At 36.5% G+C, this 26,684-nt stretch overlaps 2 protein-coding genes across 3 annotated transcripts; both read right to left on the reverse strand.

Moving 5' to 3' along the window:
• Nucleotides 1–1,117: 1,117 nt before the first annotated feature.
• LOC132633500 (polyadenylate-binding protein-interacting protein 4-like) lies at nt 1,118–14,037 on the reverse strand. 2 transcript variants are annotated; one of them, XM_060349967.1, is made up of 15 exons: nt 13,783–14,037; nt 10,687–10,864; nt 10,471–10,617; nt 10,209–10,342; nt 9,774–9,964; nt 8,542–8,719; nt 6,037–6,273; nt 4,927–5,039; nt 4,688–4,757; nt 4,535–4,568; nt 3,465–3,781; nt 3,191–3,337; nt 2,289–2,381; nt 2,082–2,144; nt 1,118–1,518 (listed from the first exon to the last, which is right to left on the reverse strand). In XM_060349967.1, the coding sequence occupies exons 2-15, from the start codon at nt 10,817–10,819 to the stop codon at nt 1,483–1,485; spliced, it is 1,893 nt and encodes a 630-aa protein (XP_060205950.1). In that variant the 5' UTR covers nt 10,820–10,864; nt 13,783–14,037; the 3' UTR covers nt 1,118–1,482. The 2 variants fall into 2 exon arrangements, with proteins under 2 accessions (XP_060205950.1, XP_060205951.1); XM_060349968.1 differs by having other exon boundaries at nt 1,118–1,515; nt 13,783–14,036.
• A 3,722-nt stretch (nt 14,038–17,759) lies between these two features.
• Nucleotides 17,760–24,988, reverse strand: LOC132633501 (phospholipid:diacylglycerol acyltransferase 1-like). Its single transcript, XM_060349969.1, has 6 exons — nt 24,371–24,988; nt 21,834–22,056; nt 21,432–21,715; nt 20,570–20,894; nt 18,872–19,131; nt 17,760–18,608 (listed from the first exon to the last, which is right to left on the reverse strand). Exons 1-6 carry the CDS (start codon nt 24,790–24,792, stop codon nt 18,125–18,127), a joined length of 1,998 nt encoding a protein of 665 aa, XP_060205952.1. The 5' UTR covers nt 24,793–24,988; the 3' UTR covers nt 17,760–18,124.
• Between the last annotated feature and the right edge of the window lie 1,696 nt (nt 24,989–26,684).

A 26,684-nucleotide genomic window follows, 5' to 3' on the forward strand; every position in this document is an offset into this window, starting at 1 on the left:
TCTAAATATGAGTGTATATATGGAATTCCCTCTGTTTTTTGCTCTCTTTCTTTTTCTCTATATGTAGCTTTGCGTGATATCTATCCTCCTAAATCGCTTTACCCCATTCGTGAAAAAAATCTACTCACTGCCTAATCCCCTCAAAATGCTTTGTGAGACCAGATTTAAATTAAGAGAAAAAAAATTCTCATAATAAAAATTCACATAATTGCCACGTACGAAAATAAAAGTGGGGACAAGGGGATTTAATGGTCGGACGCTAAATATGACCCAAAAATATAATACAGGGGCAAATATAGCTTTAAAGTTGAATGATGAGGGCGAATATATCAAAAAAGTATAACAAAGGACAAATATAGCTTATTCTTGAGAGTACAAGGACAAATCTGACCCTTTCCCGTTCATATATTATAGAGAGTTGGTGGTGATGGCATAATGCACGCTGGAACCTCAAATTTGAGGTATAAACTATTACTAAAAACCTTATTTTTATTTTATTTGTGGAGAAACTAAATCTTTTAACCTTATCTGACCCCCTTTTTATGCTTCTATTGAGCCGAGGGTCTCTCGAAAACAGTCATCCTACCTTGGTACGAGTAAGGTCTGCGTACATTATACCCTCCCCAGACCCCAAGATGTGGGATTTCACTGGGCTGTTGTTGTTGTCGTTGTGGAGAAACTAATATCCGATCAAGCCTATAGCCAGATCCTCGTAGATCTATTAGTCAACCAGCCCCGGCCTTTTACACAGCATAGCAAATTTATACTCGATGCTTAGTGTGATTATTCTTTTAAAAAAAATGTATTGCACGAGTAATAGTTATGTTCGTTCATACCAAATACAGAGGTAAATTCATCTCGTGGTCTTGGATGAATTTAAGCAAAAACTACCTCCTTAAAGGAATTTTGACTTCTAAATTTAACGGATCATTTAGCCTGTCACCAGTGGACAATCAATGCCATATACCACCTCCTAAACTCAGAATTAACCAAGGAAGTGACACCAATACTAAAATCAGAATTAACCAAAACTGCAAATTCGTCCACAGAACTATCACTTTGCACCAGCAAACACTATCAAAGAGCAAAAAGATGAAACAACATGAACAAAAACGAATTTCACACACCACAACCATCATGTAATAAGACAATATAGGACAAGATTGGTTACATTTGTCCAAAAAAAAAAAAAAATGTTGAACAAAACCAAAGATGAGAAATAAACACCAATCTGCAAACGAACACCTATGAGCTTAACCGAAAAAAAAGATCTATGATTATGAAAAGCAGAATAACAAATTCGGCATTATACAGGAGTGCTAACAGAACCATTTCAGCCAGCAGGAGCAGATTGCAGCTATTTTATCAACTAGCAGGGCTTTATGCACCAATAAATGATCCATGCAATCTACTGTCAGAAATTTGTTCCCATATAAGCAAATGGGTTACGCCACCAAGCAATGCAGGTCACTAACCAACTGGTCAATACTCTCCTCTTCCCTTGTACGGCAATTCCTGCTGGCATCAAGATAGATAAATAAAGAAAGAAAGCTAAAGCTGCTAGTTTGTAATCATATTATCGATATTTTCTCCTTATATAAGCAGAAAAAAAAGGTTACATCACTATAGCTTTTGCGCTTGCTTATATGCTAGTCCCGACTCAGTATAAAAGGAGGAAAGTTGTGGTAGGTTGATAGCCAGTGTGGCCAATGTATCCTTAAAATACCAAACACATTGGACATACTCAACTAAGGTAAATAATTTTTAGTGCGATAAAAAAGAAATTTTGTTTTATCAAAATTGGGACGAGCTTAAATGGAGTGACATGGATAGTTAGGATTCATATAACCGACCCTAACTTGCTCGGTATTAAGGCATAGTTATTGTTGTATTTTCGTGTAAAATTCCTCTTTAGCATTACCTGCTTTTTGATAAGGACCATTATCATCAGAAATTCATCACAAGCAAGGTACCCAAAATTGACATTTATCACAATGAGAGAGCTACTAAAATGGCCAGAAGACTGTAACTGCGCAAGACTGAAAAAGTAAAAGTTACCAATGCCAAATAAAGGTTCTTACAGGGGGATAAGTTGGCATGTAGACAACTTGCCGAGGGTGACCAATCATCATCTGCTGTCCATACTGCAACAACGGGAGAGATTTTAAACATTATGCAATCCACTTCAAAATAACAGGCAGAACGATTAGCGCATCAACCAAATCTCTTCAATATTACAGCAGAACAACCAGCACATACTAAGGGCAATGCCCAAGATAATGATGAACCTGAGGTCCATTTGGATGAAAATACGGCTGCTGTGCAGGTGTAGCCTGTGGATTAAATACAACAGACTGATGTCCAGCAAACGATGGACCAACCTGCAAATATTATTCGAGCAACATTTAGCATCAGAACACGCCCACGCCCCAAAAGGAAAAAGAGAGAGAGAGAAGCCACAGTATGTCCAATCACAAACACGCAAATAGATTAAAAAAATTTGTGAACTTCACCAGCTATCTAAAAATTTGGAAACAGCTTGCAATTCAATCTCATATCTATGTTCCTGAAGAATATTCCAAAAATCTAGTCTAAAAAGGATCACAGTCATCAGTAGTCAACAGAATTGCAGCCATGATATATTCTCCGGTAAAAGATGGAAAAATAATCAATTAAGGGCACATAATAAAAGCAGGTGGCCGTTACTTGTCTCTTTTTATACCCCCTTTCCGTTAACTAGACATAAAACTCCCAAGTCATGCGTGCTTGGGCAAAGTATTAGAAGATTACCCCTCGGAAGTCCCTTCGGCCACATCGCCGGTCCTAAGCAAATAAAGGACGAGGTTGTAATAGATTCACTGTATTTTGTTTGTGCTCTTCCTTCAGTGTAACAATAAAATATTCATTTTTCACATAACTATGGTCAATATATTAGTAATATTTTGAATAACCTGTTAAAAAATTAAGTTTTCGTTATTCCACTAATAGAAACTACCATTCCTAGAATAATTTGCAACTCCATACTTACCCATTTCAAAAAAAGTAAGAGAATCATTTGCAAGTCCTACATGCCAGATCTTGTACAACCCAGATTATATAGACTCAACCGTGCTTGGCATCAAAAGTGCCCAGATAAGAAAAGCAGCATTCATAAAAACAACACAAGTAATAATAACACAAGCATCATTACCCCAACGCCCATAGGCATGCCATGCATGTGTGGCATAGCAGCCACCCCAGCTGGATAGTAGAAGGAATTTTCAGACACTGGAGATGCCGGCCTTAAAGTTGCCTGAGATGGAACGAAGCTCTTCGCGTTGGGATTAAAAATAAATTCCTGATAGAACATTCAACATAAGCACAACTGGACGGTTTAAACTAAGAGCCCATTAAAACTTCATGAAATGATTGCTTGCTGACAGTCATGGTTTGTTGAATAAAAAAAGGTATCAAAGAAGTCTTACCTTAGCATGTGGATTTAATGTGGACTTTGTGGATTTTTCTGAAGAAAATGAACTCACTGAAGAGCTACGCGATAATCCATTGCTAGACGCAGCACCTGCTCTATCAATGGAGGATAGAACAGAACTACTAGGTCTGACACAAGAATTAGCAGATCTGGCATTGTCTCGACTCTTGGAAGACGCAAAAGTCCCCTTTTCGCTAGAAGAACCTGTGATCTTATCCTGGCATTTAAGAGGGGGAGCCAATGCAGAGACATCCACAGAAGACCCACCTTTATCCAAGGTTTCCTTTTTCACTCTTAGTGATGACTTGGAATCTACATGTGAAAACCTTAAAATCAACAAAGATTCATGAAAGGGTAACTTTAATCCCAATAAAAATGAGACACAGAAACACATTTTGTAAACACAAAAAAAGGAAAAAAAAACAGACATAACACAAAGCACGTGGATCAGTAGACTGTAACAACTGACTAGAAGTAACTTTCATCACACAAGCGTGAGTGAAAAGGGGATGAACTATGATAAGAAGGGAGGCCACCCAGTTAAGCCTAAAACTATCCATTTAAAAATCGCGTTAAGGAGCCAATAGCATCCTTGATTCGCATGAACATCCATACAAGTAATGCTACCAAAGTTAATTCTAAAATCTACTTTGAATGCTCAGTATACAATTTGTTTAAATAGAACTTCAGAGATGTGCAAAAGCTGTCAAGAACTTCGCTTCATTAGAAGCTTACCTAGACCTGCACTACTCTCCCCTTCTTTTTAGCTGGTGGGCAGTGGATAAAAACAAAAACACAGCTTGTTTCTGTTTTACTGATGGAAAAAGACCAAAGTGACATGCTCAACATTCTTGAGGCAGACAACAACTTTTTTCCACTAGTATAACATCCTAAAATAAAAACATGAAGAGCCATTTTGAGGGGAAAAGAGGGAAGAGAAGATGATAGGCTACAAGTCAACTAGCAGCAATGTAGCAAGAAGAAGGGAAATATTTATCAAAACCCTATTCTTCGGAGTTGCGGACATGGATATTTGACTACTTGAGCACCTCAAGACAAACTCACCTTCAGGTATTGATGTCTGAGCCCCATCAGCTAACTACAAGAAACAAGGAGTACAAACCATCAGAGAGCTTTTCCAAGCAAGAAAAAAAGAAATAATAAAGATGTAGATTTTAATGAAAGCAATAAGATTTAAAGGAGTTTAAGTTCAGTTACCATTTGCATTCTCATCTCCTCTTCACTGCAACTAGCTCCATCATGTTCACTGCACGTGATCTTGTGCCCCCTAAAGGACTACTTGGTTAGAGCAGCAAAATTTGATAGCTAAAGGGGTAAGGATTCATTGTATTTACGTTGTCTCTTTTAACAGTAGTAAACATCCTACCAGAATGTAGACTTCTCAGACTAAGTAGAGAAGGATTATAAGAATGTCAGAAAGAAAAGACTGTAACTACCTGCTCTCGTCCATCATCGAGGCACTTTGACCAACATGTTCAGCTGATGACTGCTTGTTATGATCATCATAGACATCCCTGCTGGTACTCAACTGAGAAGATTGCAATTCATGCTACAGACAATATGGCAAGATTAACACCGGCAATATAATCTTAAGACATGAGAAGAAAATCAAAGGCATAGAACTACCACATGAACGCAGGCACTTTAAACCACCATTTTTATTTTATTATTTTCTTTTTTACAGCAGTGGTTTATGAGGCTAGATTGTGCGCACCTCGACTAATCCACTGTGAGGTACCGGAAACTCCATTACCGGAGAATGATAAAAAGAAATCACCTAAAGTTTCTTTGCCTCGGTTGGGATATGAAGCCGAGTCTCCAGAAGAAAGATGAAGATTCTGCTGAAGATGTAAAAGATTTACAAGAACCAACAACAACAACATACCCAGTGTAATCCCAGAAGTGGGGTCTGGGGAGGGTAGAGTGTACGCAGACCTTACCCCTACCTCGAGGAGGTAGAGAGGCTGTTTAATGTGGCATTGTCCAAGGAGAACCCACCCCACAGCCAAGTCACTATGGTATCTCCTACTGCGGGTATGGCGCTAGTTAATCTGGTAACTAATGTAGCTTCCCAAAAGCTCATATGATCCCACTAAACCTCAGTTCGGTGCCTAATTTCTTCCATAGCACCCTCTATTAGTTGGCAGATTGCTGTCTTAATCATGCGGTCTATTCCAACTTCCTTGACCACTAGGTCACATCCTTGAGTGCCACTTCAACCCACTTTATTCGATCAATGAAAAGCTAAGAAAAATTTCTAGCTGGTAGAAAATGTGTCTACAAGGCATGGATAGTACTCGTATTTGTCAGCACTTCCATAGCATTACTCGGCGACAAAGTTTCCAACTAGTTGAGACATTTGACTAGTTAGAAACACATCTCCTATATCTGGTATATCCCAATTAAATGCCTCGGTTTGTCAAAAATAAATTAAGCACAGACGTAAAACCGAAACTAGTAGTAGATCGACACGAAGGAATAAAGCTCCTATAGCACAAAGGAATAATTTATGCAAGACACAGTGAACCTAATGAGCATACGCATACCATAGAGGAAGATCTTGATGAGAATTCCACACCATCAACAACTTTCCCAACACTCATACCAGTGAATGGCTTCCCCATAGCAGAACTAGAGACACATTGAAATGTTTCATCATTATGTGAATCCAACAGTATGTCCTCACAATCACCATAGCCACTATCATCAACCCCTCTAACAACTGCTGAAAATCTGGTTTCTTCATCAACTTCAAGGTTCCCATGAAGTTGAATTCCTCTCTCCTGTGAAAATAAAATTCGAAGACAAGCGAACAAAATTAAAATCAAAAAGCAGAACAAAAACTATTAGAGGATGGCAAAAAAACCAAGGATTCACACGATTGGTGTTCTCAAAAGCAGAAAGCAAAAAAATAACGAGACTCCTGGGGTTTTAAGCGAGAAGTGCGAAGCACGCTTCTTCAAAGTCGATCGAGCAAAATTTACAGAAGATGCAAAACTTCCCTAGCATATGATAATTTAGTTCTTATAACATCAAAACAGCAATTAAAATTACTAATTTCAATATCTCATAAGCATAGTGAAATAATTAATTCAACAATTCAAATTCAATACCATTAAAATATACTTCAGGAAGCTCAAAAGAAGACAAATTCAATTACAAATTCAATTTTTAATTTTCAATTCGCAGTTATAAGGCCATAAAAAATTTATTTGCAACATCAATAACATATGTATAATTGTTTTAGTAATAGTAGTAACTAGTTTTAATACCAGACGGTGGTCATTTTATTTTATTCTTTTGACAAGGCAAAGGGTCGCTTTAGTATTGTCCTAGCATTCAGCCTACAAATCACGAATTGGAGAATAGTAAATGAAATAGAGAAAAAAGGAAAGACAAATGGAAGAATGGGTCATCTTAAAGAAGAAAACAATAACAAAGAAGCAAATCTGGAAAAGCAAAGAAGGGTTGTTGCTAATAACTAGTTTTAACACCAAAAAGCCATCATTTTATTTTATTCTTTTGGCAAGGCAAAGGGTCGTTCTAGCTTTAGAGATTGCTAGCTTTACTTCACAAGCAATGCGAGCCAATTGACAGACCCGATGCTTTGAGTTGGGAGTTGAGAAGTAACAAATTGTTCCCTGTCAAGTTCTATGAGAAGCTTTTGGTTAGGGCGGAGGATAGTTTCCCATTTGATTCAGTCTGGATACCTAAGGTGCCGAGGAAGGTGTGTTTCTTCACATGGTTGGCGACTAGAGGGGTGATATTGACGGCGGAGAACCTTAGAGAAAGAAAGGTTGTTTGTATAAGTTGGTGTTTCCTATGTAAGGAGACAGGGGAAGACGTGGATCATATTTTGTTACATTGTAAACTAGCCACGAGGTTATGGTGGGATATCTTTAAATGGCTTGGTGTTTCTTGGGTTATGCCAAAGTCCGTGAAGGAGTTGATGTTCAGTTGGAAGAGTGGAGCTAGGAGAAGAAGTCACGAGGCTTGGAATGTTACTCCTTTTGCTTTTTTGTGGGTCATTTGGAAAGAGAGGAATAGGAGAGGTTTTGAAGGGGTGGAGATGAGCTTTGCTCAATTGAGTAGCCGCCTCCGATCCCTTATTTTCTTTTGGTGCACCCATGTATTTCCTGTTTGTATAGAGGATTAGGTGTCTTTTGGAGAGAACTTTTTTTTTTTGATTAAGCACCGGGTGTCCGGGTCTCTTTGAGCCCCGACTAATCCCGGGGGTGCACAGGCCCTCGGCAAGGAGTTTCCCGCAAGTGCACCACGGTTAATTCAGGGTTTTACCCCAGTCCGATGGCCCTCAGAAATTGTTTGCACCCAGTGGGTTTCGAACTTGAGACCTTGAAGGGGAGTTGGAGAGAACTTTATTTCGTAGGTTTCTCCTTTTTTGGTATACCTCTTGTATACGGCCATTTATGGCCTTGTTAATATCAGTGAAATCTTTTCCTTGATCGAAAAAAAGGCAAAGGGTAGCTTTAGTATTGTCCTAGCATTCAGCCTACATCCAGCCTATAATTGTTTTAGTAATAACTAGTTTTAATACCAAACGGTCGTCATTTTATTATATTCTTTTGACAGGGCAAAGGGTCGCTTTAATATTGTCCTAGCATTCAGCCTACAAATCACGAATTGGAGAATAGTAAACGAAATAGAAAAAAAAAAAAAAAAGGAAAAACAAATGGAAGAATAGGTCATCTCAAAGAAGAAAACAATAATAAAGAAGCAAATCTGGAAAAGCAAAGAGGGGTTGTTACTAACCCTGCAACAAAGAAAAAAGACAAAGAGAGAACACTGAAGTGTATCTGGAAAGGAGTTAGTAAACAGCATTACTTTATTATTCTGTTTATCGTTTAAAGTTAAATCAAAGAAGCGCTTCTTGCTCGGACCGCTTACGCCTCACTGTCAGAAGCTCACGCTTCTTTAGAGCTGCTTTCCTTCGCCTGTGTGAAGCGAGGACCCCTTGCTTTCTTCGCTCATCATTTTAAGCAACTGACTTTTAAGAACACTCCACAAGAAAAAGGTAACTATGTAAATCTCACCTCTGCTAGATGAAGATCACGTGTTTCCTCACCCTCGATTTCCCTAGCTATTCTTAAAGCTTCTTTTTCCAACTCCCTCATTTGAGGACCTTTGTCAAGCTTTGTAGTATAAAGTTCCTCATTGAATGTGCTTTTTACTCCAAATAGTGTTTCATTGACCTCAAACTGATCCCAGCCCCTGCAACCACATATTCAGTGATATAGGAGATGAAACACATCGCCATGTTGGTAGATAGCCTGTAAGCACATGCTAAAGAAACATAATTCACAACTAGCAGAAATTTGACAACAGTAGGGAAAGAGATCTTATAGGCATGTAGCACTGATAAATTGAAGAATACAGCTGTTGAGCAAAATGCATTCATCTGGCACCACTATTGAACATTAAAGGAGCACCAAATCAAATTTGACTTCTGATAAACTTCTAAGAAGTAGAAGATATCTTTGAACATGGGGAAGGCGCTGCTCCCCTCTGTAATAGGCAGCTCAAAGGAAAAGCAGAACATAAGCATGAACTAACGATTTCCACCGAGAACCGTTCTACTTAAAAGGCATTAGAAAAGGATTTGAATGATTCTGGAAAGATTTAAAAAAACCATGAAATTTTTCCATGCCTAATATCCTGCATAATTCAACTCCCTACTCCAGAAAACATTGAATTCATATATGCTTAGATTTATGGATGTTTAGTTGATCGGAAGGGTGAGAAAGAAGGTGAGTAGAGGGATACCTAATATTTTACTTTCCTGTTGGATTTTTTGGCCAGGACGGGGGAGACGGATAGACTGGAGAGACGTGGCCAGGGATAAGGATATTTACCTCAACGGGCACCCATTACATTCCTTATCTCTTGGTCAACTGGAAAAAAAAAAAAAGAAAAAAAAAATCCTTTCCTCTCTCTCCACACATTCTATCTTCCAGCTTCCCTTTCTTTCATTCCAAAATATCTGTTAGAAAAAATTTCTAAAGAATGCAAAAAGTTTAACATTTTCAGCACGTTGAAGGGGTGATTAGGAATGGGTAAACAGCAAAAAAGATGGTAACTAGAGGCAGTCTTTTTTAAAAATATTTCATTGTAATAGTCAGTTTATCTCACAGAATATTTCGGTAACATGTTGACACCCGCCTTTTTTGGGGGTTTGCGGTGGGGGGATGTGATTCATATCACCATAGCTGAAAAGTTAACTTCTGAGACAAATATTGGATGAACCAAACTAGAGTGATCTAATAACCTGTTCCAGTGGCCATCAAATATGTTATCCAGTTCAGGACATTCAAGAGCATCATCGTCAGGTACCCAACGTTCCAACTGCCTCTCTACCTCACCATCCCGGGACTGTGATATGCATGAATCTGTCAACAGTTCCTGCTGTTTTTCCCGCAGCAACTCAGCTCTGAAGACATCTAAAGTTGCAGGCACACCCTATTCCAAAGCAATAGCCCCATTATTATAGCTTTAACTGTCTAACAGATAGACAGCCATAAATCTGATTCTAGCATCTGTCAAAAGTGATCTATAGCTTAGTCTTGCATGAAATGCCACCACAATCTTATATCAAAGCGTCAATTGTTTGGTTGATCATTTAAGAACTGTATTAAATTTAGATTTGAGAATAACAGAGTAATAAAACAATTGGAAGCAGACCTCCTAGAAGTAACACACAAACCTTTGCTACAACCTGCACAAGCTCTTTACCCTGTATTACCAAAGTCTTTGTTGGAGGTTTGATCAAAGATTCAGGATCATTCTTCCTCCCCTGGGAACCATCTTTTATCAAGTGGGCCATTTTCAGAATAATACCTGTGCAAAGATCAACGATAGAATAATGCTTCAAATACAAAATAGCTGAATATATGCCAGAACAATGTTCAAAGTCATCAATACCAGAAAAATAATCTAGAAATCTAATTTTAATTTTCCAGACATACCAAAATCTTTGTCAGCATTTGTTGCATGAAATATCCCTGAAAACACAGATCCATCCGTCATCTGTACTTCCACATGATGTCCAAGAAGACATGAACTAAAATAAACTAGTCGATCCTGTGAAGGGCTTTCGTATGCCCCCCTTTTACCTGAAATTCATAGCAGTTAGAATTAAGGATATGAAGAAATACAGAGAATTCTAAGTTAGCAGCTCTCACCTACAGCTGTCGACTTGCTGGAAGTCATTTTTGTAGACTGCATTCTACTCTCCAACCTAGTTCCCGTTTCTTTTTCGCCTTTCCGACGGCCAAATCCATTGGCGAAAGACCTTGGCTGAACAGCTGGCTGCATATTGTTCCCGAAAGATATCAGCAGGATGCAGTTCACCTCAGCACTCTGCAGAGGACAACACTCCAATAAATATATAGTCATTGCTCAAGAAATGAAAATGCTAGTGAAGGATATTCTTTCTCAGATATGGCATATTATCTATCTACACACCAAATTTGAGCAGAGAGCATGTACGAGTACACGAAAAAAAAAAGATACAAACGGCAGCTAGCTGCACTAAAGCTCCCGCTCTATTCATGCGGTCTAGATAAGGATCAGATCAAATCAGGTCTATCGTACAAAGCCTTACCTTGTGCTTCTGTAAGAGCCTTTTTCTGCGAAAAAATGATACCGAAATTGTGTCTCACGAACAATAATTAGGCACATTAGCAATTGCATATACTAGATAAGTTCAAATACCCTACAACACTGAGAACTTCAACCCCCTCCCCCCCCCCCCCCCCCCCCCACCCCTCACACACAACCAGACACACCCCACACCCCCAATATTCTGCTTAGGAAGAGATCAAAACAAAATCATCACCAAAATTTAAAATGGAACATAATATTTAAAAATAAAATAACATCTGAACAACAAAGAGACTACTGGGTGATTGTACAGACGAATAACAAATTACAGGTCAACGCTCTTCATTCTATATCTGATGTTCTTCCTGATAAATTCACTGCATTGTTAGGCTCATCAAATAATGTATCAACCCTGAGAGAGTCAAAGGAATATCAACACTTAAGCCACTATTAGAAGTATTGGAAACTTCACTAGCTTAGATTATAACATTGTCTCATGCAAACGGAAAGCTATGACTTTGAAGTATTCCCTAAGCAAATATCTCTACCTACTCCAGATGGAGACTTAGAAGCAAAAAACTAATGGCATATCCACAGTAACACATCAGAGCAAGAGAAGAACAGAGACAGAGACCATTCTGGCATCGATAGATTTAGGGATTAGTTGTTTAATGCTAAACAGGCAAATTTCTACACTATTCAAATCAATGACATTAGACATCGTAATGACACTGACAGAAGCATAACTGCTGACCAGATTTACTTGCTTGTTTAGTTCAAGTGATGGAGAATAAATTGACATATAACCACAGCTGTGGTATATCTCAAACAATTATGATCTAGGTCGAAGTTGCATGGACTAAGGATGCTATGAGTACTCCTAAGATATGGCCAAAAGGTAATTATGTTATAAAAACTCACCGAACCCCTTTCACTTGTTCCAGCCAGTTCAACTAAGTGACGGAAGGAAAACTTAAATAACAAAAATTTGACTTTCGGCAGGATAATCTTTTAAGTGCAATCGTGATTATCAGCATTTAGGGTAAAAAAAACTTGCAATTATAACAGCAATATAGATAGAGTTTTCAATGAAGCTTTCAATCATTTGTGTTTCACAATTTGAATAGGTTGACAATATTTTCAACTAAAAATTTTATAAGTTTATAGGCCAAATTACGTCAAATATAAAGTGAAATAGAGGATGTACTAGGTTCCTATAGCAAAACAAAACCCAGACCTTAGTAAATGGCTTCTCAAAAAAGTAAAAAACTTTCATCGGTCTTGGCACCTGCCTTGGAAAATTCATAGAAGAATCCAAAGACACTAAAGCAAGTAATTGCAACCAAAAGTTGATTATGGTCTTTGTTTAAGAATAAACCTATTGGCCAGTAGGAAGGTAGGATCTTCGCTAAGGTAGGATCTTCGCTAACCACCTGCAAGTACCTGAGGAAAACACCTGAGCTGGATACACGACAAATAATTTGAGACAGAGAGAGTATTAGGCAATTCCTGGAGTAGGACTCATTGTCCATTATAAATGCTTTAAGGTTTCCTAGAAGGGACTCCCTTTTATTCTTGATAGATCACTTGAACAACTTTACAGATAAAAATAGAATTCTGAACCGCTATAGAAGAGAAAGACTTGATCGCAAACTATAATCTTTGTTTTGTTCTATATGCTCGAGCTATATGCAGTGAGTTCTGTCGAACAAGCTGCATGTCTAGTCTTTATTTGCTACTAGTAAGGGTACGGGAAGTCAAGCCTTAGTTGTATCAACACGAGGCTGCAGTGTTAGAACAACATGGAGCTGGTTCTAAGGGGGGAAGATTGTCAACATAGGAGCAATGTCTAAGGGTAGAAACGGCAGAAAACCTTTCGGATCAAGCAAATTGGCAGTAGCTCTCAAATCCTGGACAAATCTTAATCCCTCAATCAACCTTTCCCTATTTGATATAAAAACCCTAACCCCCAAAGCCTTTAAACCAATCCCATTGGGTTTTCTTAGTAATTTACGCTAGATGCAGCTTATAGTTATCACATCAAGTTAACCCATGAAAAAACACACAGCAGCAACAAGAACAAGCAAGCAAAACTCAAGATATAATCAGTGTGGCATACCAAGCACACAAAAAACAAAAGAATCCATTGTCTTCTCTAAACCGCACAAATTTACCACAATGCAATCAATGAAGTTATATACGAAAACGAAAAACATTAGTAATCAAATAAAATTTCCAGCTAAGAAACAAGATAAGCAATTTCAATTCTGCCGATCCAAACCCTAACCCCAAAGTCTTTAAACTCGATACAAAAACCCTAACCCCAAAATCTTTAAACCAACCCCATTTGGTTTTCTTTTTCCCTGTAATTTACACTAGATGCAGCTTATACTTATCACATCAAGTTAACCCATAAAATAATACGCATAACCAACAAAAACAATCAAAAAGACTTAAGATATAATCAGTGTGGCATAGCAAGCACAAATAGGCACAACAAAAACAAAAGAACCCATAAACATATCTTCTCTAAACCGCACAAATTTATACGAAAACGAAAAACATTGGTGATCAAATGAAAATTTGCAGCTAAGAAACTTTAATTGTACCGATCCAAAACATATGATCCGACAAATTGACAAACAGATATACAAAGTAGAGATAAAGAGACTTACAGATAGATATATAGAGAGAGAGAAGGTGGCGATCCGGCGATAAAGAAACGGTATTGATCGGAGACGACACTTTCTAAAAATAGAAGGATTTTGTAAGAGGATAGTCTTTGCGGGTCTACCGGTACGGATAGCCCAACTTAATTAGTATTAGACTAGAGAGAGACTTAATGACCCGTTTTATATTATGGGTTCGGACAACACAACCCAAGACCCGTAATCCAAATTAGTTTCCTAATCTTGTAAGGAAAGTTACCGTTTAAAGTTTTAAACCACAGCTCAGATGGAAGGATGTACCACTTGCCTATTACTCACTCCGTCCAATTTATGTGGCACGATTTAATTTGAGAGGAAATTTAAGAGATAAAGAAAAAAATTTGAAATAAATAGTTGAAAATAAGCCTTGGATATTTATGTTATGTAAATCATCTCGTAAAATTAAATTATTTTTAAACACAGAAATGTGATATTCTTTTTTAAACGGATTAAAAAGAAAAGTGTGTCACATAAATTAGGACAGAAAGAGTGTTGTTTGTGTGTGTGTCTATATATATATATATATATATATATATATATAATTAAAAAAAAACTGTAATAAACTGTCAGTTTGTATACATCTAAATTAGTTTCACGAGATACTTATTGCTTCCCACGAACCTTCATATGAGAATTCTAAATTTCAAAGGGTTAAAGTTAAACTTTCTCACTTCCTCTTTTCCAATAAGGAAAGAAAACAATTCAATGCATAACGAATAATGATCCATGAATCATAATAAACATGGGTCTGATTTAAAGATATTAATAATAATAACGTTAGTAACGGCTTGTAACTTTTAGTAAAGCATAAACCTGTAGAGACTTTTGGACTCTTAATAATAGTTGTAACTTTTGACTGTGACTTTTGAATTTTGTAACCGATTGTTTCTTAAAAGTGGATTTTGGATTTGTTAAAAATAATTAAATAAAAAGAATTTTGTGAAAAATGCCAAAAAAAAAAAAAAAAAATATATATATATATGTATATATATATATATATATATATTGGTCATAGAAAGAGTACCATATCACCTTATCTATGTCCAACTATATATATATACACCAAAGTTTAACACGTCGACTTATAAAAAATGCATGATCTCATCTTGCTTAAAGGAGATTCAACTTCTATGAAGTATAGCAGCTTTACAGTTCTCTCAAGCACTTGAAAATTGATTTGTTTTTAGCACAAAAGGCTTGTGAAGCGGCTCTTAAGCATTTCAACTAAAGTTAATAACTTGTCTTGTAAAATAAAATCTCTATATGTCAAAAAAATTGAAGTCCAAAATAGATCAAGATATGCTGGGAAAAAAGTACTTGATATATATGAAGATAAACGATGCTAGTTAAATAAATTTACCAAAGTCTTATTCTTATATCTTTTTCCTGCATTTTGGAAATTGAATCCCACATACAATAACAATAAATCAACATCTCACAAAAGTGATAAATAACTCAGTTCTAAATTAAAACTATAGTAGTTAATCTGAAATATCTCAGTTACATCATTGTGAAACTTTAAAATATATTCTAATTACTGAAGACTAAAAAAGATAACCATAGCATGATAATGCAGGAAAGAAAGCAACAACTACTTCGTTTGAAATGAAAGACCTATGCTAAAGAATGAGATTCAAATAAAATTCAAGAACACAGGTGAATATGAAAAGGATCTAACACTGAGTCATCTGAACAGTTCTATGTCTGAAACATATACAACACAAAAACAGAGCAGCAATCATATAAACACTTAAAAGTGAAAAATTAGATACAATAACTTTAGAAAATTTTAAACGAATCAAAGGAAACATTGCTTTGAGAATTTGTACAAACCTATAATGGTTAGGGGAATAAGAGTCCCATAAAATTAGCAAACAATGGTAAATCTTAAAGGCAGAATTGTACCTTTTTGAAATATGAAACCTTCACTTATTATAGAAATCCATATAATTAAACAAAACCGGTAAGCATTATTTTATAAACAGATTAGGAATAGAGTATGGTCTAATTACCAACAAAAAAAATACGTGCTAGATTTTCTCTTGTAATAGATAGCTCCAACCATATTTTTTTAATAAGTCATTATCTTAATTAAGTTGCGATTCCTTTGGTGTGAAGGGTTAGGCGTGACTCCCACTATGTCAATTAATCCAAAAGAGTTACATATGTTAGAGGGACATGGATCAAACCTCTAACCATTCATCTCTACAAAGAAACTATACAAAAAGAGAGAGAGGATCAGCTTATACATCATCCTTTCCTACAAAGCATATGCACACATTAACTTATAATAAAAATTACATTTTTCATATCAAGACTTCTCATAGAAGGAAGTTGCCACTTGTCCAGTTGATTGTCACTTGTCCAGTTGAAGTAATCCTTTTACCTCTTCCAATCAAAAATTCACATGAGATGAATTCACACTCACATATCCATTAAATCTTGGACATAAAAATCAAGATTTGTAGGATTACTCTCCGATGTAATGATGTTTTCAATTGGAACAGCTCCTGATTGAAAATATACATATTTGTTTTGTTTAGATTTGTTTGTCTTCGACTCCAATGCTCTCTATGATAGCAACTTTGAAGATCTGGAAAAGAAAAAACTTGAAATGATGATTTGTGAACTCTTGGCTCTTGGGTGCATAATGATATACAATTGTAACAGCTGCATTTAAATCGGTCATTAGTAATAAGTGCCATTAGTGAAGAATATGAGTGGCATATATTGAATTTGTTATCAAAAAAATTAGACAAAAAGCAAAAAAAAAAGGAGAAAAAGGATAAATAGTCTTCTAGGCCATAGAGAGACGTCACATCACCTTATTTATGCCTAACTTTATATTATATATAGATATAGATTAATCAGGCATTTATTCTTTATTGGCATGGTTGAATTTGGTTTAATAATGTAAACAGCTTCTAATTTAAGAACAGGTCATGCGTTTTACTTGTGATACCTTGTGTTAATCTCGATTTAATCCAAATATGTATGTATTTTGATTATTCTTTTGTGTTATTGAGATTGAGTAATGTTGAGAGCTTTAAATTGAGGAACAAATCACATGGTTTAGTTGTGGCATCCTGTATTGATCTTATCGTAATAATGTAATCAGGTATTTTGATTATTCGTCTTTTGAGATAGACAAATTGCTACTTCTGCATATATTTCCTAGTTTATTGGAAGAGACATTTCGTACTTCTCATAGATATACGATGGACAATTTTCATCTTGCTTTTTAGCTTAGTAGTGATTGACAAACTATTGGAGTTACATAACTATTACGTACTCTACTAGTTTAAGCTCAATTGCTGACTTGGGATGTGATGTTTCCACAGCAGATCACGAGAGTTACTTTATCTATGTCATAATTCTACCTCTCGTATCTCAATAAAAATTGTCTAAATGACGTATCTCCTAAAATGCCACCATGAAAGAGAAACGTGTGATGCTCGTAAGTTGCACAAGTTTGAGCTCCTTGCTTTTTTATCCGCTTGAATCAAGGTCTTTCAAGACAAGAGGGAATTGCTTAGATGGTAAGCGCCCACTTTCAATCCGAAGATAGCAAATTCGAGTCAGCAAGGGAGCAAAAGAAGAAGCTCCTAGGGGGAGGGGTTAAAAAAAAATTTAAAAAAAAATCAAGGCCTTTCGAAAGGAATAGTATTTTCTTTACATTTTTTTCTCCTTTCAGAACGTCATCTTTAATATTAGGTTCAGAAAGAAAAAAGAATGTTGCCAGATCTGCAAAGAAATGAAAAAGTACAACAAATTAAGAAAAAAGGAAACCCATTACGTTTACAATCTATTGTATGGGAAAAGGAAAGGAGATATTGAGAATCAGATCCTAACACTATTACATGGAGAACTTCCACTAATACCACTAGACTAAGCTTTGGGGGTGTTTTTTGAATTATGTATTAAAGCACATCAAATAGCCCGAGTTGATCTTTGACTGAGCAATCATTTGAATACTATCAACAATCAACATTCAAAACTCCTTACCTTACAACAAATTCCCAAAGTCAAATTCCAAAGACTTTAATGGTACAACATCAACTCAATCCTTACAAGCCTACAACACACCTATTATTCTCTGTTATCGCATAGCGAGATGAGCTGCTAATGTTACAATTTACACCATCAGAAGCACGAAATCCTGCACTATATCTGGAAAATACCTGTTCAGTTCCAAATATTTGAATGGCATCCAGTGTAAAGGGTATATAAGTTTATGAATAAGACGTGAAGTGGTTTGTTGATGATATGATGAAACAAGTAATTAGTGACAGATTACCACAAGCATGAATCACAAACGTAAATTGATCTTCTCAGACCACTTGAAGATATCGGAGTAAACTCGATCACCTCCCAGGTCTTCACTTGTACCACCGGCAGCAACTCTCATTATATCCTCTATCAAAGCAAAATTTCCCATCATATCAACATGTGTACCACTCTGTGTCCCACGACCCTCAAGAAGGTTTGCAGGGGGAGCATGATAATACTCCCTTACATAAGTTTTCACACCAGAGGGATTAAATCTAGTTTTACCCCGCCATCCTTTTGCACACATGAATCCTGCGCTTAATGCAGGCACAGTCTCATCACCATCTACCGAGTAAACACCAGCTTTCAAGCAGCTACCTTCATCCCCTTCATCAGCTGAAGTATCAATCTGGAATGGAATATTGCATCCTGCTGTTGGTATCCGCTTGTAAACATATGCTCTTTCAGTTTCAACTCCAACTCCATACAATGAATAGATCTCCATGTCAGGAGCATTTGGTAACCTGCAGAACAAATCAGATCAAAACAAAATGTGAGTAAGAAAACAATAGCTAAGACTAGTTTTAACCAAAGAAGCTGCAGCAAATTTTAGCAAAGCCTCCTCACTGAATTTGCTTTTGAGCATATTGATAAAGCAAATTTAGTTTTGATTCTTGAATTTCAACCTATACAGGTAAAGACCTCTTTTTCATCTTATCTGAAAGGATTCAAGTAAGAACTACATTATAAGACACAAAAGCCAAAAAAAAAAAAAGAGAGGACTCACTTTGTCTCCAATGGATTTGACCAATATTTGTAGTGTGAAGAATACTTAGGATCATCCAAATCATCAGCTATCCCATATGAAAAGTGAGCACTACCACGGGCCATCATTTTCGGGGCAACAAAGTTGAGCAAATCCACAATCTCTCCAGCTGTATAAACCTTGTACTCTTCCACTGCTTTAGCACCACTAACACCAAAGTCAAGGTACTCGTTCCACACATCACAGGTGTTATTTGCAACATTACTGCCCTTTACAGCACCCTGCATGTAAATAAATGCTAGTTAGTTCCAGGCATCAGGAAGCAAGTGGGAAAGACAATTTTCTTTGAAAAGTACGGCCTGAGAGCATAAAAGGTTAAGACATAGCTTTGACAGACAAAAGATGTTTCAAATTTGCATAAATAGGAAGAAAGGCACACATATCATGGAAGGACAGTGAGACATCACACAGATCATCCATCTTTAATGTTATTCAGTTCAATACCCTCGTAACACTTGGTTGATGCACATTAAACATGTGCTGCTGCTGATGTAAGGCTCTTAAATATGAGTAATAATTAAAAGAAGAAAAGAAATAGGCATTTCTTCGCTCTATAAGAGGCACATTGTATAGCATAACCAGTACGGTCTCCAAATTCGAGATATTTGAGGGAACATGGTTGCATATTCCATTGGTTTTCCTGGCAGTTATGATGCTTTGCTTGTCTAGTTCTGCTTCTACTAGCAGCTTTTCATAAATTCAGATGAATTGGCATAATGAATGGAGTGCCTCATTCAAAAAAAAAAAAAAAAGGGGGGGTGGGGGGGGAAGTGACAAGCTTGAAGTATTAGTAAAAGAAACACTTTCCAGCAGGAAATTCAATATGACCTTAATTGTAACCACGTCCCATTTTCATTGGCAGGGGAGATTTTTCTTTTAAAGGAAATTTTGAACAGATTGTTGAGGTAACAAGTGTTAAAGAAATACCTCATGCAGTTATCTTATTTCTTTTTTAGGATAAGTCCTCATCTAGTGTGTTTATCACAAAAGGAAATGCCTTAATTGAGGATGTGTAGAAAAAATTGATATACAAACTACAAAGACATCATATGGTTAGACTTCATTTGTTTCAATTAATTTACACTGACATCACACCAAGCACATCACATTGGCTCTTAAACATGCAACCATGTTAGCCCACTGGTTTTTATTATGACCAGGTATCCAAATTATTCTTTGGCCCAAAAGCAGTAGTTTTTAGCAAGGCGACAGGTCATACCCCTGCTTGCCTATAGCATAAAAATATAAGTAAAAGAACTACAATAGTTCTAACTACTTTATAGATAATTTTATTTCTGCTATTTTTATGTGCCTCTAGCAGACGAATCTAGGATGTGACCTATATGGGTTCAGATTCGGAAATTCTATCACATCCCATATTAATTGGGTTCGAAATCTATTATACGCACTTATTTAGTTGGGCTTTTTAACACATATACATGGTCTAAGCTAAAGCTGCTGGGTTAAGATGACCGCATAGTTTATTCACTAGATCCACCCCTGGGCTTTAGCATTTCTGATCATACAAGTCCATAAACTGGTCATTCGGGATCACCCACACCAACCACAAATGAAATCAATGTTGCAAATTGAAATGAATAGAGGAAAATACGCATACGAGAGAAACAATAACAGAATTTGGTCTCTGATTAACATTACCCTAAAGTCAATCCTCTTAAGATCTGATGGATGCGCCTCTGCTGCATCCTTTCCAAAGGAAATAAATCTTCCATAACTGTAATATTTTGCTTTAGAATCCGTTCCGTTGTCGTGCTGGCCTGAAATCTGAGCAGCATCATCTCTGGACTTACTTTTGCAAGGAGAATCGCCTTCCTCGGGTGACCAGTCAAGACTGCCCCAGATCGTCTCCCCTCCTCTTGGGATCATTGATAAGGTTGCATCCCATGTTCGTGACATCTTCATTATGTGCTCTAATGTTTGAAAATGGAATAAATCCGTATCCAGAACACCTGGGGCTAGAGCCCTGAAATTGAGGAGAATTACTAAAGAAAGAAGAAGAAAACATACATTACATACACGACAAACGTAAAGATGTTGCTGCTCCGGAAAAGGACAATGAGGATGTTGGTGCTGAATTGAATGATAACAAAGGGAGGACAAAGAAGATGACTACTGAGTGAGGACATTATTGAGTAATATGTTTGTTTGGTGTTGCCTGGTTGAGGCACTATAGCAGTTTGTCTTTCCTTTTGTTGCCTACTCTAAAAAGAGTTATGCTGATATGAACAACAATGTTGCACATAGTTTTTAATAGTTCAATGATTGAAAGGATATTAAATAGAAAGATTTTCAGGACATCTGGTTAACATTTTGGAGATGCACGAAATTTTCAGAAAACAAACTTGAAAGACATAAAGCAAGGGATAATATGTGAAGGAAGTTACTGCATAGGTCACCAATTAGTTTCAGTAACCAAATAAAAGGATTTAGCTCTACATAATTCGCACCATTCTTTTTAAGTGGCTGGCGAAAAAGAAAGATTCACAGAGAGCAAGTTTACCTGGCAACAGCAATATCCCGTGCTTCAGCTGAGAAAACCCCAGCTACAGATTTTGGAACACCTAGGAATGGCCCACCAATATTCATCACTGCTTTAATATGCTTGGCGCACCAATCGGGTCCACCACCACCACCCATAGGAGCTGGTGCCTCCACCCACTTCATAAAATGCAAAAAGTAGACAACCCCCATGGAATGTGGAACAATTACTGCCTTCTTGCCCCCACTAGTTGCAACCATCAGTTCTATATTGCTTTTTATCCGGGTCAGGGTCTGGTCACGGACCTATTGAAGTAAATTGAGCATCACAGTTATAACATTTTAAAATGATTAACGAAACAGCTTTTAACATGATTTCATCAAATACAAACACAGACGATACCGCATAAGGAGACATTAGTACCTCAGTGTTCTGAAATGAAAGCCTCCAATCATATGCAGCCATATACATTGTTTTCTCCTCATATCCTATTCGGGCTAAGTTAGCAATCAAAACTGCCCAGACAAAGTATCCTGGAGCAAAGTAATCTGCAGCAACAAGTCCACTAACTGGCCTAACTCTAATACCAGGAGGATCCATCCCAGTTTCATTATCTAGTGTCATGTGGTCCAGCCAACACAGTGGTCTGCAATGAATCATACATAAAAGATAAGAAGTGAAAGAAAATGCTAGCAATGATTACAGAGATTTAATTCTTAAGGGGTGAGGTAGAGGTTAAGAGGTTGTTTTTCCTTTAGTATATCCTATCTAAAAGGGAAAAAAAAAAGTTATTGATTAAGAACCATCGCTTTGAATTAGAAAAATCCAAGAAAAGAAAGTAGATCTGGGATCCTCTCATTCCTAAACAGAAGTCTCTTACTAAATCAGAATAGCGCTGCCTAACTGAAAGATGTATTACACTATGTAGCTTATAATTCCTGGAGGGCAAAATTCAATAGTCAAACTTAATTGTGGTGGATTTCCTATTAGTTTTTTCAAACTAACAACCCTATTGCTAGATATTCGCTTGTTTAAAAACTTAAGTGAATTCAATGCCATAGATGTTCTATCCCAAAGCCAGATGATCGTTTAACAATTTCAGCAGTACGTCCTTTCCACACGTGAAATTTATTCACTCACTTCCTCTGCCTCGTTTTTTGGCCTTATTTGGGCATGTGAAGAGGAGAGGCACAGATGCCCCAGTGTGGAGGTGTGAGAGGTTAGCTATGGATGGTTTCAGAAGAGGTAAGGGTAGGCCGAAAAAGTATTGGGGAGAGGTGCTGCGACAGGACATGGCGCAGGTTCAGCTTACCGAGGACATGACCTTAGATAGAAGGTTTTGGAGGACTCAGATTAGGGTAGAAGGCTAGTAGGTAGTCGTTGTTTCGATCTATAGTCTATTGTCCTTTGTTTCTTGCTACTATATGTTGTTTCTTGTACTTCGATTATCTTATTTATCTATGGTAGCTACTCCTCCCTTTTTTCAGACTGCTCTATTTTGACTTATTCGCTTTCTTTAGTTTCATTTGCATTTTGTTTTGAACTGCTTGTGCTTATCTAACCTTTCTCGTTGTGTTTTCTCTTGAGCCGAGGGTCTTTCGGAAACAGCCTCCCTATCTTCCGAGATAGGGGTATGGTCTGCGTACACTTTACCCTCCTCAGACTCCACATTGTGGGATTTCGCTGGGTATGTTGTTGTTGTTGCTGTATATGAGGGAGAAATTTGAAATGAGTGGACTTCTTTGTTGGAAAGGCGTAATATGATGTTCTTCTTTTCCTCTTTTTGAAAGGATTATGTTGTTGTTGTTGTTGTTGTATCATATGACGTTCAAAATTTTCAATGTAGTGGATTATAGTTTGTGTGAGAAACTTTTCCAATCAACCAAAGGGTTATGTAAATCAAAACAGATTAAAATGGATTATCAGCTTATGAATTGAGACAGGTAGAATATCTAAGTAGTTCTTAAGGAAAACTATCCATGGCATTTGGATAAAATTGAGGTCATATATATGCTTGTCTTCTTAATAATTGAAATCTCTAGTTTGTTTCTCGGTCAATCTGGAAACAGCAGTCTATGATCTCCCTCTATTTCTTTTATAAGGGTCTATAGTCTCCCTATATTAAACCACTGAAGTTGTAAAGCTAGATCTTTTTTGAGCTTTGCATTAATCAACAACACGATTACCATATAAACTAACACCATAAGGAAGAGATACTAAATTACATCACATTAAAGAAACTGAACTAGTCCATAACTTATATAGAGATTGAAATTGCAAGGAAAATACTTTAGGACATCATAAAAGTATAAGGTTTTCAATGTCAAACTTTCCTTATTCAGAAATATTTATCCGAAAGAAGCATATCTCTAGAGATAAAATAAGTACAATTATTAGAGTAGAACATAGCAGTGTCAAGATCCCAGTTGAAACTCTAAGGTCCCATTTGTCCAGGGATGGTTTTTCACTTTTTTCCGGAATATTTATTCCAGAAAACTGTTTGGACATAGAATTGTTATAATTTTTTCAAAAAAACTCCAAACAGCTGTTTTCACAATTTTCAGTCCAAATCACTCGCAAAAATCCAAAAATAACTCCAATTCGTATTCATGTCCAAACACAGCCCTAATTTCTCATCATGCTTCTTGCAATCAAAACAGTACCTAAAATCTCAGGGAAACCAATAACCTCAAGCAGGAAGAGACAACAACAACAACATACCTAGCATAAAGAAGACAACAACCAACATACCTAGTATAATCCCACAAGTGGGGGTCAAATAGCACATTCACTAAGGGCTCAAATAGCTAAATCATAGTCTTCTTATTAAAAATTGGCTATTACCATAATGTTACTCTACCAAGGTATTGTGGTCTATCATGCTTCAAAAACAGTACATAACCTCGAACACAGGCTTCTTATTAAAAATTGGATTCAGACAAAGACACACAGAGACATACCTTTTGTAGACTTCTCCAAAAGTGCCGCCCCATAGCCGTTTCCTAAACAATCCTTCAGCACACTGATGTCCTTCCCACAGTTCAAGTCCACACGTTACAATTCCAGGAATAAATACCACCGGATGCTTAGCCTTCAACCCTTCTTTCATCAACTTAACGCCCGGTGGATCAGGTAACGGACCCGTTATCTTCTCCGTTACATATTGTGGAAACGAAGCCGGCATAGCATTGTATAAAAACAACAAAATCCACCAAACACAACATATGCATCCAACAAGCCAACAACAATTGTCAATACACGACCATTTCTGCTTGTTTTCCTTTACATTCTTCTTACTACTTTTCTTATCTTCTTCTTCAACATCAGGCTTTTGTGGCTCAATTTCATTTTCAGGTGCTTTTCTCCTTCGTAATAATGACATTTCTTAATCTTTTATTTAGCTTTAATTAACAATAGTAATAATGGCTCCTTAACATATATAGATTTCTAGGGTTGTGGTTGTGTGACCATGGAGATAACCGGAAGTTGCCGGCGTCAACGGCAAGGTGTTGGCGATAAGGGAAGATAATGGCGAAATGAGTGACTGAATTCAAAAAGCGTTAAATTAGAAGAGTGGTGCAGATAGCTGTGTGGGACCCGAAGAGGGAAAGCAATTAATTTACGTAACGTGGCGTGGAATGTTTATAGTATTAAATTACTCGTATTAGCAAGACAGTTGATAGTTGAACACAGTTATGTAAATTAACAGGCTCCATACGTTGGTACCATTTGAGTTTTAGAATCAAGTTTCTTAATTTTGATGTAGACAAAAATATTAAAGTTTTAGACTTTTACAATATATTTACATATTTAAAAATTATGAAAAAATAGTATTTTCATTTATTTCAATTTGTTTGTTTTAATTTGATTGGATATGGAGTTTAAGAAAAATAAAAAATAAAAATTGAATTTTGTGCTTGAAATCTAAATATATGTATACTGTATCAAAATCCTCTTTTAATCTTATGGTCTTAAACCTGACGTGAGAAAGTTGTCAAATTAGGAAATAGACATTCTTTTTTAAATAGATTAAAACAAAAAGTAAGACAAACAAATTGAAACTGAGTGGTATATAATTAATACAATATTTTAAAAAGCATATTTTTCAAAAAAATATATTTAAAAAAGCATATGAAAAGGCAGTGGTAAAAAAAATAATTATTTGGCTCTCAAAATCAAAAGATATTAAGATAAAAATTGGGACGGAGGAGTATATATATATATATATATTATCCGCCGGCCAGAACGGAAGTCCAAAGGGGGCTGCGCCGGGCTCTGCGATCAAATTAACAAGAGTCTGATTAAGGTAGATTTTTTAATTAAGGAAAGTTGAATGCATGTGATACAACATGTTAATTATAATAATCTAAAAAATCAGGTAATTATTCCCATGTAACACTAATTTAAAACGAAAATTATTAAAATATTTAGCCAAAATGACTTTACTGATGGCATGGCAGCCATTATTGTTGTACAGTATGGGTGTGGGGATTGGAGACACAGCTCAATAAATTAACAAGAGGTCAAACTTTGAGTAGGAACCATTTTCAGATCTAGTAGGTGAGTATGGGCGAAAAACAGTCAATGGTCAGCATGTCACTGCTCACTACTATGGAATCTTCTAATACAAGCTACTTGTTGATGATAATGGCAAATTCTATGTATAAGAATCTGAAAATCTTCATTAACATCAATACGCAATTTAATTGTCTAACTTAATGCATAAGATACTTGAATTGTACGACTTATCTTTCCATTAAATAGAATATGTAATGTCGATTCTATGTTGCCGATGAACAAAGAGTTGAAGCCTGAAGGATGGAACATGTAGAGTAAATCATTCACTTGTCCTGTGATTTGTTTGTCCCAACGATATATCTCCCTTTTAATATTAGTTGTGAGAGCAACTTAATCCAAAATCAAATAACAAGACGTACTAGAATAAGTTGCTTGATCCAAGACGAAACAATATGCCCAGTAGAAAGAAATTGCGAGCTAGAAAACACACATGGAATACTATGCAATGTTACGTTTTTTTGTCTATTTCGGTTTTTCGCTTTGGAATTTTGAAACCTCTTGCCAGCTTTCCCATCTGACTGGTTATTGAAATATTTTGTTTGATGTTTCTGTTAATTCTTTTACTCGACTCAGTCATTTTTTAATTGATTACCACATATGTCGGGATTTTTCCAGATTCCATTTGTAGTTATACACATAACACATTAATCTAAATTAATTAGATAGCACGTAAATCATAAAAGGAGAACTTACGTG

This window comes from Lycium barbarum, chromosome 3 (genome assembly GCF_019175385.1).
Source record: "Lycium barbarum isolate Lr01 chromosome 3, ASM1917538v2, whole genome shotgun sequence".
Lineage (NCBI taxonomy): Eukaryota > Viridiplantae > Streptophyta > Magnoliopsida > Solanales > Solanaceae > Lycium > Lycium barbarum.

Excerpts from the sequence above, each read along its gene's own strand:
- LOC132633500 (XM_060349967.1), bottom strand. The coding sequence starts at position 10,819 with ATGCAGCCAGCTGTTCAGCCAAGGTCTTTCGCCAATGGATTTGGCCGT. Across the intron at positions 10,343-10,470 it reads AAATGCTGACAAAGATTTTG|GTATTATTCTGAAAATGGCC; the intron begins GTATGTCTGGAA and ends ATCTTTGCACAG. Across the intron at positions 5,040-6,036 it reads CATCAAGATCTTCCTCTATG|CATGAATTGCAATCTTCTCA; the intron begins GTATGCGTATGC and ends TATTGTCTGTAG.
- LOC132633501 (XM_060349969.1), bottom strand. The coding sequence starts at position 24,792 with ATGTCATTATTACGAAGGAGAAAAGCACCTGAAAATGAAATTGAGCCA. Across the intron at positions 19,132-20,569 it reads TTAAGAGGATTGACTTTAGG|GGTGCTGTAAAGGGCAGTAA; the intron begins GTAATGTTAATC and ends ATTTACATGCAG. Across the intron at positions 18,609-18,871 it reads TCAAATCCATTGGAGACAAA|GTTACCAAATGCTCCTGACA; the intron begins GTGAGTCCTCTC and ends TTTGTTCTGCAG.